The 14125-nt window shown below is 37.0% G+C and overlaps 1 protein-coding gene across 3 annotated transcripts in view; it reads right to left on the bottom strand.

Annotated features, from left to right (window-relative positions):
- The window catches only part of LOC133324993 (sodium/potassium-transporting ATPase subunit beta-1-interacting protein), a 135369-nt gene that overhangs the window by 20501 nt on the left and 100743 nt on the right, over nt 1-14125 (bottom strand). For 2 of the 3 annotated variants that reach the window (XM_061533821.1, XM_061533820.1), the window contains exon 6: nt 4901-4955. The exons of the other annotated variant lie outside the window; for it this stretch is intronic. In XM_061533821.1, coding sequence (XP_061389805.1) covers nt 4901-4955 — 55 coding nt within the window. The remainder of the gene's footprint in view (nt 1-4900; nt 4956-14125) is intronic. 3 annotated transcript variants of the gene reach the window in all.

The raw sequence follows: 14125 nt of genomic DNA, 5'->3' as shown, positions 1-14125 counted from the left end.
TGAACATTTTATTTCAAATTCAAATATTTTAAATTATGCTTCCTTTTGTTCGATTAGTTAATTTTTGCTCTCTTTTTGAACCAATATCCCATTTAAATGCCCCTTTTCAGTGATCGTTTCAACAGTTAAACTAAAAGTAATTATTGAACTATGCAATGTCTTTTTGCGGAGTGAACCTAAAAATAACGAACTTTGCTTCAGTAACGACATGGCCCAACTCTAGTATGGTATTTTAATGAGGGTATTTCAATCCAATTTTGTGTAAAATTAGGTCAATATATTCACAAATATTAGTGTCGATAACATGGTCCTTGGACATAATCCAATTTATTTGGTCCATCGAATAGTATTGATAACTTGGTTCTTGGACATAACCCAATTTATTTGGTCTTTCAATTTCATATGGAGTCGAATAAATCAATTCAAATAATGTTTACCTTGTAGATACGTTTACCGGAATGTTTTCCTGGCAGATTTATTAAAATGCTAGGTTAAACAAAATTTTTATTTGGTCCTTCGACCAATATTTGTAAAGTTTTCTTTCCCATATAACTTTTGAAAATATTTTAAGTCTTTTCCTTTTTAAAAATATGACAAATTTTTAATGTATTAATATTTTGTATTTATGGCTAGGCTCATTCTAGAACAGGACAAGTTTTAACGCAAAAGGAACGATAGATATCAGGTCATATTCGTTCGTTCATCTAGTTCCTTTGGTTCGCTGCTTTTTGCTCTAATTCATGTAGTTAATTTTGAAACAGTCTTTCATTTAGATCTTCCTGTTCATTGATCGAATTGAGAGACGCGTATCGAAGAACGCTTGAATTGTAGAACTAAATGAATAATCAAGTTTTTTTTTTGCAAAGTGAACCGAACATAATCGAACCGCTTCAGGAACGAGATTGAAAAACTCTAGTATGGTATTTAAATGTATATTGTCAATCCCATTTTGTGTCAAATTAGATCAAAATATTCAAACATATTAGTGTCAATAATTTGGTCCTTCGATGTGGATATAACCCAAATTATTTGGTCCTTCGATGTAATGAAATTTTCAATTCCAATGTGAAATTGGATAAAAAATTTGTACAATATTTCAAGTAATTTTTGACCTTGTAGATACATACGGTTATCGGAATGTTTTCTGGCAGATTTAATAAATTGCTAGGTTAAAAAAATTTATATTTGGTCCTTCGGCCAAAGTGAAACTTTTGAACATATTTTTTTAATCTTCGTAGATAACTAAATTAATTTGGAATAAGAAAATATATATTTTTTCTGATTCATTGATATGGAATTTCTAAACGTTATTTCAAAAATGGCGCCCAACATAAAGTTTGACTGGAAATATGGCACATTCTTAAAGATTGCTGTCTTCCAAAATTCATTTTGGATATTTTGCATTTGTAACGTTATTTGCAAAACTTTTTAAATTGAAAAATATATTTTTTTATAAAAATAAATATAGAAGGAAACAATTAACAAATAAGTAAAAAATAACAAATAAAAAGAAAAAACAGAAATAACAAAAAAATGTTTGCAACATTTAAAGCAAAAAAAAAACTAATTAAATTTAAACTAAGCTTTCAAAAAGCTACAAGCTAAGGAAGTAATATTTGGAAATGTTTTCATTTTTAAGGTTTCAAGGAAATCTATTTTTAAAATTATCATCCTCGAGGGATGCTAGGATTCCTCGAAGCTTCAGTTTTTTGAACTCAACATTTAGAAGTTTACCATTTAAGAAAATATTACAATTATTTAATTTTCTTTGATCTGTATTATAAAATTTTTTCCTTACTAATCAGATATTTTCTTTAAGTCGATCTGATATTGATGGAGCTATTTCGGGGATGACTTGGTTTTGAAGAATTTATACTGAATCTATAAGTTTGGTACATTTTCCCAATCCGATTGCAAAGAATTCAAGGTGACTTTTATTGTATTATTTTTATGGACTCTGTAAGACTTAATTTTCCTGACTTAAACTCTGTATTAACAGCAATAATTTAATCTCGCTTTTAATTACACAAATATCTTTCAATATTTTGACAGAGATTATATCGATATATCTCTATAATTTCTTGTTTTTTGATAACAAATTTCAATCTCTATAAAATATGGCACACTAATTTTTAATCTCTCTTTTTCTCTTACTATCTCATCCTCCAATCCGATTTTAAGCCTTAATTAGAAATTTACGACTTAATTAGAAAATTTAATTTATGGATACAATTTGAAATTCTATTGACTCCTACTTTCCAATTGTCAAATTTTCTCTCTCATGGACTTTCCGTCTCTCTCTCTCTCTTTTCTCCAAAAATTCCAAGTATTTCTCCCTAACCAAATTTCACACCCACTTTTTTAAGCAGCATAACCCATTTTACGATCTGAGGCAATATTTCCTCTAATAACCCCCTCACCACCCGACATGGAATTACAATAGGATCTGGGTCGGGCCTTGGGCATTTCACCACGACGGCCACTGCGTCGATTGACATGTGGTGCCATTTCTTTGGATATGTCTGACCTTTGTTGAGATGTCGCGTTCTGTTGATGGTCACGATTCTTAAAAGAACCTCCACCATTTGAAATATCACCACCGCCGCCACCATTCGTAACACCATCATTGGTTATCTGGTCTAAATTCTGATTATGTGAATCGGATAAACGATCATGACTACGGGCCCTAACCATGGGGGAGGACGACAACGGTTGTTTGGGTGACTCATTTTTCGCTTTAATGGCCACACCCTTGTGTATCCTATAACCGGGTGGTGTATCCCTAATTTGATCACAAAAATTCGCCGATATATTATGAGATCGTTCGCTTGACGAATTATGATGATTTGGATGTTGTTGCTGATGAAGCGGATGGTGGCCGTTTTGTTGTTGCTGTTGCCTTTGACGGCGGGCAATACGCGATGCAACCGGTGAACGTGGTATATATTGTGTGGGCATGGCATAACGTTCCGTGACATCGGGTGAGAGATCTGGATAGGGGGCAGTGCCGGTGCGTGGCTGAAATATGTGTGGCCTTGGTTGGGGTGGTGGAGGTGGTGTCACCTCCGAAGGGGAAATCATATCGGTGCATTGATGTTGATATGAGGCCGGCACTATGGGCAAGGGTATATTTGTGGGCCGGGGTGGACCTTGCTGCTGGGAGGAGCAGGCCGAGTTTTGCCTATACGGCACTGGGGAATATGCCGGATGGAAGGGTAGACCATTCTGTTGATAGATGACCCTTTGAGCTGGATTCATATCGGGATGAGGATGTAAAATAGCACCCTTTTCCAGTAAAATGCCACCACCCTCCATCATGGTGGTGGTGGTCGAGTGGGGTGAATTATTGTTATTGGGACTGGGTGAGGCATTGTCACCACCGCCGCCGCCATAAGGGGGTAAATTGTTGTTTTCTTTGTTGACAAAATATGAACCGGGTGTGGGTTTACCAAACGGTACATAGGTTACATCCTCATCCGGTTTGAGATTTTGCATTGAGAAATTGTCATCCTCAAAGGTCTCATCAAAATTACTCGACGACAATGGACGATCTGTCGATGTGTAGGTTTGGTTACGGGCCACCGCGGTCTGAGGCTGAGCTGCCGACGTGTTGCCATTGGGTGTCATAAGATTGGCATTACTAAAATTGGAATAGCTGGACGATTTGGGTGGCTTGGGTTTGGAATGTATGCGGGCAAAGCGACCACTGTTAGAACCGCCCCCTAAACCTGAGGGGGCTGGTGATGGTGGATGGTTGTTATTTAGACTATTTGTCAGGCTGTAGTTACTGTTACTCAGCGAGGTATTCATACCCGAACCCATACCGCCACCCCCGCCATGATGTTTCAAACTAGAATTCAAATTCTGATTGGAATTCTGCAGCGAGGCATAGGACAAAGAGGGAGTAGTGTCCTGGGTTGGAGTCGAAATCGAAGCACCACCCATTAACACATGACGTCTGGAGGCCCCACCATTAACATAAAACTGATGATCCGCCTTGGCGGTACTATCATCATAATAACTACTAACCCCTGCGCCTCCGCCACCGGCAGCCGCCGTTTGTTTCAAATCTATGGCTGTGGCCGTATTGGCCGGGAAAATACTATTCGACGTTAGGGGGCTCATCTTGCGAGCCTGTTTAGGACTATAAAGCATACTGTTACTGGCATTACTATTGTTAGTGGAATAACTACGGGTATTGTAACTAGTGGACATGGGTGATAGGTCCAGGGGTTGGCGACTACGTCGACCAGAACCCATAATAATCGGACCATTATTATACTGTTGACTACTGTTACTAAGCAGGCTACCATTATAGCTGCCCGGACCAGGTCCACCGCCTCCTAGTCCTCCTCCCGATCCTCCCATTAAACCCTTGTTATTCAAATTGTATTGACTATTGTTGTTGGGATTACTGCGATTACTTTTGTGTGTGTGTATTAAGAATGTGTTGCTGTTTGTTGTTGTTGCTGTTGCTGTGGCATTATGGCGATTGTTATAACTATTGTTCTTGTTGTTGTTGTTGCTAAAATTGTTAGTAAGTAGTAAAAGATTGTTGTTGCTAGTTGCATTCGGGGGCCCAGCAGCAGCAGCGGCATTCGTTTTTTGGCTACTATTACTAAATTGTCTATGAAGTGATGAGAGTTGCTGATGATGAGAATGGTGAGAATGTTGCAAATGTTGCTGAGAGGAAATTGATGAGCGATTGAATTGTTTTTTTGCAGCCGTTGGCGTTGTGGTATTGGTATTATTTATACTGGTAGTAGTTGCCAATGCATGAGAACTGTTACTGAGATGATGGTTACTATTATTGAGCGAATGGTGTAGCGAGTGTTGATGATGCTTGTTTGAGAGCATTGTTGCACTTGCTGAGGTTGGTATGCTTGTATAGCTCACGTACATTGGATGGACGACGGTGTGCTGGGGGCTCTTCGCATCTCCGTTCATGAAATCGACTGTTGTTTTTTTTGGGGAAGGTGGTTCCAGATTGAAGGATATCCATTCCAAAAATCCATAATAAGTGTTTGGTTGTTGTTGTTGTTGGGAGAAAATATTAATAGAAAACATTAAATGAGCAAAATTGTTGTAGTAACCATTTAATGTTTTTTTTTAAGAATAAATCTTATTTTTTTTATTTTTAACTTAAATCTAGGTTTTGTATCCTGTTTGCAAAGTTTTAAAATAACACAACAACAATGATGAGAAAAAAATGAAAAACCAACAATAAAAAAATAAAAAAAATACAATTGAACAAATGATGACATCAATGATGATTTAGCAGACATTTCACATCGACGAAACAAATATGGAGGCATGCAACAATTTTGCGATAATAATGGAAATTGGTTTAATTCGAAGTGAGGAATAGGTTTACATCAGTTACAAATAAGAAATCTAAAAGAAAAATAAATATTTTTCACATATTTAAAGATTTTGAGACCACGATCATCCTCATAGATCGTGAATGCGAGTGCAACGTCGTTAAGTTTGAAGGGATTTAACTTTGTATGTCCTCCATCATACGGAATAACAACAGACGAAATGCTAAATTTCTATGGAAAATGGAGCTTGCACCAAACACCTTCAAGAACCCGAAATGCAATATTACAAATTAAAGACTCGGCGTAACCCAAAAAAACATACAAACATGAGGGGACCATTATATTAGGTTGGGAAAAAAGAAATCCATCAGGCCGGTCATCGAAAATGTCGATAAAATCGGAGAAATGATCAAAGTTGACCGGCAAGTTAACAGTCGTAACATCGCCCAGGAGCTAAAAATCAACCATAAGACGGTTTTAAACCATATACACAAAGCTGGATTCAAAAAGAAGCTCGATGATTGGATGTCACACCAATTAACAGAAAAAAATAGGATGGATCGTAACATATCCAGGAGCTAAAAATCGACCATAAAATAGTTTTCAACCATTTACACAAAGCTGGATTCAAAAAGAAATTTTATGTATGGGTGCCACACCAATTAACAGAAAAAAATAGCATGGAATTTCCAACGGAATAAGATAGACACATTTCTTAAACGGATGGTGACCTGAGATGCGAAATGGATCACATACGAAAGCCAGTGTGAAAACTCTCGTGGACAAAGAGCGGTGAAGCTCCTCAAACGGTGGCCAAGCCAGGACTAACGGCCAGGAGGGTTATGCCATGAATTTGGTGGGAAGGCAACGCTAGGCCACACACATCAACAGAGACACCAGACTACAGTGACACCAGTGACTACAGTGACACCAGGAACTTCGAGAGCTTGGTTGGGAAGTTTTAATGCATCCGCCATACAGTTCGGCCTTGGCACCAAGCGATTATCAGATTTTTCTTACATTGCAAAATTTCTTTAACGATAAAAAATTGATATCTAGGGAGGATTGTGAAAATCGACTACTAGAGTTTTTTTGCAAATAGAGAGCAGGACTTCTATGAGGCATTATTTTTAAAGGCATTATGAAGTTACCAATAAATAAGTCGGAATATATGTCCTACCAGGGTCATTTCTCTCTGACGGACATGAGTGCAGGGTAAAATATATTTTAAATCCGAACAAATAAATCCGAATTCGAGGAAGTTTGTGAGTCTTCTACAGGAGGCCTTCCCTGGTGTCTGAAATGATGAGAATGGATGATCAAAAATCCGTTAAATCAGGAGTTGATGGGATAGGGCGGACTTCTATGAGAGAGGCATAAAGAGTTTACCTTTAAAGGCATTATGAAGATACCTACAAATATATCGGAATATACGCCCTGCCATGGTCATTTCTCTCTGACATGAGTGCCGGGTAAAATATTTTTTAAATCCGAACAAATAAATCCAAATTCGAGGAAGTTTGTCAGTCTTCTACAGGACGCCTTCCCCGATGTCTGAAAGGATGAGAATGGATGATCAAAAAAATCAGTTAAATCAGGAGTTGATGGGATAGGGCGGACCAAAACTGACTTTGGTGGTCAATGTTTGTCCATTTTGTAAGAAACCTAATAGTTTTACGTATGTAGGAAATGGTATGTCATTTACGTCACTTTTTCTGACGGGCCATCTTTGTAGGGCATGTTCCCCTAAAACCAAAAACAAACATGGGTAGTATGAAAAATAATAAAGTTACAGAGCAGAGCCTAAATATCTCATTTATAGCTAGTGTCGTTGGATTGCTCATAAGTCACACCCCGCCATCATACTGCAATTGTGAGCAAAAAAATCTCCTACATATGTCCGTGTCATGGCATCTGTAGTCGAGGTTACCGCTACAAGCACCCAGCCAAAAGGCAAAAATGGATCTGAGGTTTAGAACCACAGGGGAAGAGCAATAACGATCCAATCTTCCGAGACCGACGGGGAATGTAATTCAAATTCCGAGTCTGTAGACGAGGATACGATTAATACAACCGTCTTAGAATGATGGAGGAGCTAAGAGGCTGACAAAAATTGTGGAAATAGTTAGCAAGGAGCTGGCATCAACAATGAAGCAGTAATCTGGGGGCAGAAAGGGCAAAACTGGCCAGTTGACACGGAGAAAGAAGCGCAAACTGGCGCTCGGAAAGATAAGTCTAACCTTCCCCCAAGTGCTCGGAAGCGACGAAGAAAATTAGGTATACTAAGGAGCAGACGAAACCCGAAAACAGAAGCGCGAACAGCAAACTGATGATCGGAAGGATAAGCTTAACCTTCCTCCACTTCCTCAGAAGCAACGAAAAAATTAGGTATTCGAAGGACAAACCAAAACCCGAAAAACAGAGCTTCTATATGCTAATATAAATAGAAGTCAGAGAGATCCATCATAATGTCAGGAGAGAAGATGAAAAGAATACATCAACTGGCTCTACTATTAATAAGACGACGCTGCATCGGAATCTTCTGTAAGAACCGACAATCTCAATTCGTCACAGATTGGGCAGTTAGTTCACAACAGAACCCAATGATCGAAGTCTTTTGTCTACAGAGCAAGACACTGCTGGCGAAAAAGTGGAAACAAGGACAAAAGGCAAGATCTTTTTGAGTTTTTTGAAGAAGGCTGTTCGAGTTATAGATTACCTTTGTGTACACAGAACTGGCAAGGGATTTATGGACCCTTTATACTACGTGCAGAATGGAGTTACTGGAGATTGTATTACCACGAATCGATTTAATCGATATAGTTTTTTTGATCCGCCACTGATCAACATTCGCAAGTGTACCGATAAGAAATCCTTCTTATTTTATTCCCATCTATTTGTCCTCAAAGCACTGGCGATGCACTAATATTACGGAATTTTCCTTGTAAGACAGTACATTTTTCAATTAACCTTTACCTAACGTATATTTGCACAAAGAAATCGCTGAAAACCGACCGCATTCGAAAACGAAGCATGTTTAAAGTCGATTCTGCTAAAGGGCAGTTTAACATGAATGAACGCAAAAGCTACAGTTATTCATAAACAGATGCCTCAGGATCATATGTAGCATATTCAGGCCCAACGCAATTTTTAATACAGAACTTCGGAACCTAACGAACCAGGAACCCATACAAAAGCAAATTAAATGTAGAAAATGAAGATGGTGGATTGACCACAACTTAGGATAAAATCTTCATAGCATAGCCAGAATGACGCTTGAATGGAATCCCCAATGACAACGAAATCAAAGTTGACGAACAATAATCCAAAAACTAAGACTAAATAATAGAGTTGGGCAAACTAAGTCCTAGCTGGAACTAGCGGTTCGAGCTTTTTCGGTCCGTTCTGCAAAAGGAACTAGTTCGTTCCTTTAGTTCCATAGTTCAGTTCACTCGTTCACTGGTACACTATCGTTCGTTCGGTCAATATTGTCGGTTATGCTTTAATTATTACATGGAATATTTCATTCATCAATAAGAGCGAGGGACAACAAATGTTACAATAACTGATTCACATATATGAGTTGGTGAAAGGAAATATATAACGGGAACAAACATAACTGAGAGAAAAAGAGCAAAAAGGAACGACGGACCAAAATGAACTATGTGAACGAGAGCAAAGAGAAACGAGCGAACAAAAAAGGAACTAGCTGGACGAGAACAAGAAGGAACGACTAGAACAAAACGAATTAGGTGAACGAAAGATTCGAACCTAGTTCCGATCGTTCCTGGTTCGGAATAGTTCCTTTGAACTAGTTTATTGCGGAACACCACATTTCTACAAAAACATCATCTAACCGAGTAAGATGACGAGGCTTTGTGGAAGTCCTATGCTCCCAAGTGGAGCAACACGAAAAAAATACCACGAAGGGAAAAATACAAGAATTCGAATTTTCAAAGTGTTTTCACATTTGCCGAATTCCTCCGTTCTGGCCCAGCGACTACTTTATGTTCGCATATTTCCAAGGAATGATTGCTGTAAAGTAATTTTTGTCGACTGTAAAGAATTTAAGGTCAAAGACCTACGAAAATGGCCTACGAGGGTCAAAAGCCTAGGCATAGACCTACGAAAATGGTTTCGAAAATTTGAAGGGTGGCAAAAAATGAAATGTGTGTCAATTAAATTAAAGAATCTGCAGTAGAAAACCAATGAGCGGAGCAGTATAGTCGGACGGGACCGACCATATGATACCCTACACAACTACCACAGAACTTTAACATTTGCTTATGTTTATTTCGAGCCTGATCAATATTTCGTGATATTTTACCTCTTGGCCGATTAGAGATCAATAGCAGCTCTTCCTTACATTGACATATTTTCCGAATATCCCAATATTCTGTACAGCCCTTCTAATTACTTCTTGTCCAGATTCAGTTCACCGTGTGTTGTGATTTTCGGTTTTGTAGCCTATAGATCGACTCGAAAAATTCAAAAAATTTAGTTTTGGGTCCACCACTTCATCCCAAAATTTTAATCTGATCATCACAGAAATTTTAGGCGTTGTCCTTGACCATACCTGGATCCTCAGAGAAAATTTCAAAACGATGAGCGCTATATTTCCCCCCTCCATTGTGGCTATATGTTACTAAATAATATATGAATACGTAAGCTCCTGAAAATATTTACGTATAACTCCCATATCCGAGTACATACGACCATATCAATTGGTATCAATTTAAAGGTGAACCACTCCTCTTGGGTATACTATCAACTTCTTGAGTCTATGTCCTTCAGGAGTAAATATATACGCTATAGAATAAACATTTTGTAATTTTTCACACAAAAGTCAGGGTCCATTTGACCCGCTAAATATTGACCGATCTTTATCAAAACAGGCATGCTTATTCTTTGGCCCGATCCCCTTCTCCATGCAAAAATTCGCGATGTTTGGGCCATAATTGCGGCCTCTGGAGCGACCAGAAAACCCGACAAAAATTTAGTATTTGGTCCATTTCATCCCCTAAATATTAATCGATCTTTTCCAAAAACAATAGGGGTCTTCATTGGGCCGAACCCATCCTACATGCAAAATTTCGTGAAGATTGGTCCATAACTGTGGCCTGTATCGTGTTTACAAATTATAATGGACAGACGGACGGACGGACACACATGGCTAGTCGAGATATGACGATCGGTATACTTAACGGTGGGTCTAGGACCAATATTTCGCGGTGTTACGAACTCTTGGGGCTGTACAAAGCTATAACACCCTGACAACATAGTTGTGTAGGGTATAAAAATTGACTTACGAACCTTGGGTACTCAAAGCCGTAACATTAAAATAAAGTAGTCCACCTTCATTAGATGTATAAATGAATTTTTAAATATAAATTAATTCCAGAAATTACTATTTTTAATGGATATAAATAACTCATGATTGTTATAACCATAACCCCTGCTATGTATGTCCTGATGATTTATGGAAATACGATTTTGGTAAAAATAATTTCGCTTCATTATTATCGATCGATTATTTCGTTTCCTCGCCAAACTTTGCAAACAGGATATTATACAAATATGATATATACTCTATATATAAATAAATATACAGACAAACGGAAAAAAACAACATCTATGTATAACAACATGTTTGTGGGCATCAGGTGCGGGATGAGAGTGATGGTTGGGTGGATGGATGTTTGGTTGGTTGGTATGGTGGTTTTGTATTGATGTGATATGTGAATATAAAAAAATATATATGTGACAGAACGAGATTACTATGATGACTGGATGTGGATGGTTGGATGACACATTCGTTTGGGTGAGGGTTTGGTGGTTATGTGGGAATATATTTTTTATTTAAATAAAGGGATTTACGGTTTGGGAACATTCTGTGGTTGATTGGTTAAAAATAAATTTACATAAAAAAAAAACAATAGTTAAATAAATAGGAGGATTGCTTTGTTGTTGTTAACAATAAAAAATAAATAAAATAAAATTTAATTTACAATTTCATTTGTGGTTTTCATTCAAATTCAAAATTTCGTTTTAACAAACAATTTTGCTTCAAGCTTGTTTATGTTTTTTTTCAATTTTGACATACGGGTATTTAGTTATGATGATTATTATTATGATATTTTTTTTTTATATTTTTTATGGTAAAAGTAAATAGTACACACAGAATATCAGTTAAATAAACAATAATATTTTAATTACATGAAAAATGAGTATTATTTTGTTTTTAAATTAAATATTATTAAAAAATATAAAAATTAACAAAGGAAAAATATTGGTTAAAAATGAGTTTAGTCGGTTGGACCGACCTATTTATACATCCTACACCACTTTACTTGTATTTTAATGACAGATATTAATTATTGGGATATAAATTCCTGTTTAGAAATATTCAATATAATTTTATTTTCAAGTCTGATACCCTAATTACAGCTACTCTTTAACATTTACAATTTATATTCTAATACCCTAGACAGACGACAGCCTTAATTTGCATTAACAAGTTCTTAATTTGAATTAATATTTACCCCTGACAGACGAGAGTTTCTGTATTTATGAAAAATTTTTTTGATTCAAAACTATTGTTTGTCTGTGTGTAGGAAGAAGATATTGGGATTTGTTTCCAATTTTTGGGACAAAAATCGATTTTTTGGAATAGTGATTGAAAAGTTTGCCATACACTAGGCAATCTCACATATACACAAAGGGGTTCATGTGCTTTACGGCATGATTTATAGTGTATGGGGCCCTTAATGGCTAATGATGCCACAAAAATAGGTCTCATCGGATTTAGGGCTGAAGCTTTCTGACAATTTGGAGTCGATTTAGAACTGTCCATTTGTCTGCCTGACTGGTGTATACAACTATTCTCGAAGAGAGTAACAGTTTTGATCCGAACTGAAATTCGAAGGTACTGCGAAAATTTCTAAAAAATATTGCAATTTTTTTAATTATACCCTACACAACTATGTTGTCAGGGTATTACAGCTTTGTGCAGCCCCAAGAGTTTGTAACGCCGCGAAATATTGGTCATAGACCCACCTTTAAGTATACCGATCGGTCCAGATTTAGATACAGCTCCCATATATATTTGCGTCCGATTTAAAGTAAATGAGGTACCAAAGTTCCTAAATATCTTTCGCTTTGCACGAAATTTGGCACAGCCTACTGCATCAGGTCTAGAATCATGTGTGCCATGTTTCGTGAAAATCGGTTCAGATTTCGATATAGCTCCCATATATATTTTCGTCCGATTTAATGTAAATGGGGTACCAAAGTCCCTATACAGCTTTCGAGTTGCACGAAATTTGGTATAGCCTACTGAATTAGGTCTAGAATGCTGTGTGCCAAGTTTCGTGAAAATCGGTTCAGATTTAGATATAGCTCGTCCGATTTAATGTAAATGGGGTACCAAAGTCCCTATACAGCTTTCGAGTTGCACGAAATTTGGTATAGCCTACTGAATTAGGTCTAGAATGCTGTGTGCCAAGTTTCGTGAAAATCGGTTCAGATTTAGATATAGCTCCCATATATATTTTCGTCCGATTTAATGTAAATGGGGTACCAAAGTCCCTATACAGCTTTCGAGTTGCACGAAATTTGGTATAGCCTACTGAATTAGGTCTAGAATGATGTGTGCTAAGTTTCCTGAAAATCGGTTCAGATTTAGATATAGCTACCCGATTTTAGGTAAATGGTGCACCAAAGACCCTGAAAATCATTTGATTTGCACGAATTTTAGCGTAGCGTATTGAATTACGTGTAGAATGGCGTGTGCTAAGTTACGAGAAAATCGGTTCAGATTTAGATATAGCTTCCATATATAATTTCGCGCGATTTTAGGTAAATGGTGCACCAAAGTCCCTGCTAATCTATTGATTGGCATGAATTTTGGTATGGCGTACTAAATTAAGTCTAGAATGATGTGTGTTAAGTTTCGTGAAAATCGGTTCAGATTTAGATATAGCTTGCATACATAGTTTCGTCAGATTTTAGGTAAATGGTGCACCAAAGTCTCTGAAAATCATTCGATTTGCACGAATGTTGGCATAGCGTATTGAATTAAGTCTGGAATGATGTGTACACCTCCTATATATATTTTCGTCCGATTTTAAGTAAATTGTGCACTACAGATCCACAGCTAGGCCGATTGACACAACGTATTGAAATTAGTATAAATTAATCTCTGTCAAGTTTGCTTCAAATCGGTTCAGATATAGATATCTCGTAGCTTCCATATATAATTTCGACTTATTTATTGAGATTAAATTTTAAACAGTGCAGCATACCGAATGGCGTGTGTTAAGTTTGCTTTAAATCGATTTACACAAATCTGTCCCACTGTGCGCAAACGACTCTAAAATTGCCCAATAGGTTCCAGAAAAATATAAAAATCACATATTTAAATTCGTTCAATTTCATGTCAAAATTCCTTCAAAAAGGCGACGTCTTTTCGGATACATATGTACCCAAAGTGGTGAAGGGTATCATATAGTCGGCCCAGTCCGACTTTACTACTTTTACTGGTTTTACATTAAAGTAGACACAGCTTCCACCAAAATAATGTTTGGAGGTCAATATCATGAACAGTTTGCAACGACAGATCAATTAACCCAAAACTCGAGTTATAAAGGGGTGAACCTTCTTTCAGCTATGTTAAAAAAATTGGCCCATATATAATTTCGAGTTCCTACATCTAGATCAGATCCGTATAGACTAATTTAAAACAAAAAACCTCACGATAGTCCAATTTTTTAATGAATTACAGAGCTACTTTGGATGGGTACAGA

This window comes from Musca vetustissima, unplaced genomic scaffold (assembly GCF_032173495.1).
Source record: "Musca vetustissima isolate MV318-11 ecotype Yass unplaced genomic scaffold, APGP_CSIRO_Mvet_v1 utg5400, whole genome shotgun sequence".
Taxonomy (NCBI): domain Eukaryota; kingdom Metazoa; phylum Arthropoda; class Insecta; order Diptera; family Muscidae; genus Musca; species Musca vetustissima.
This window is presented reverse-complemented; position numbering and strand designations above follow the sequence as displayed.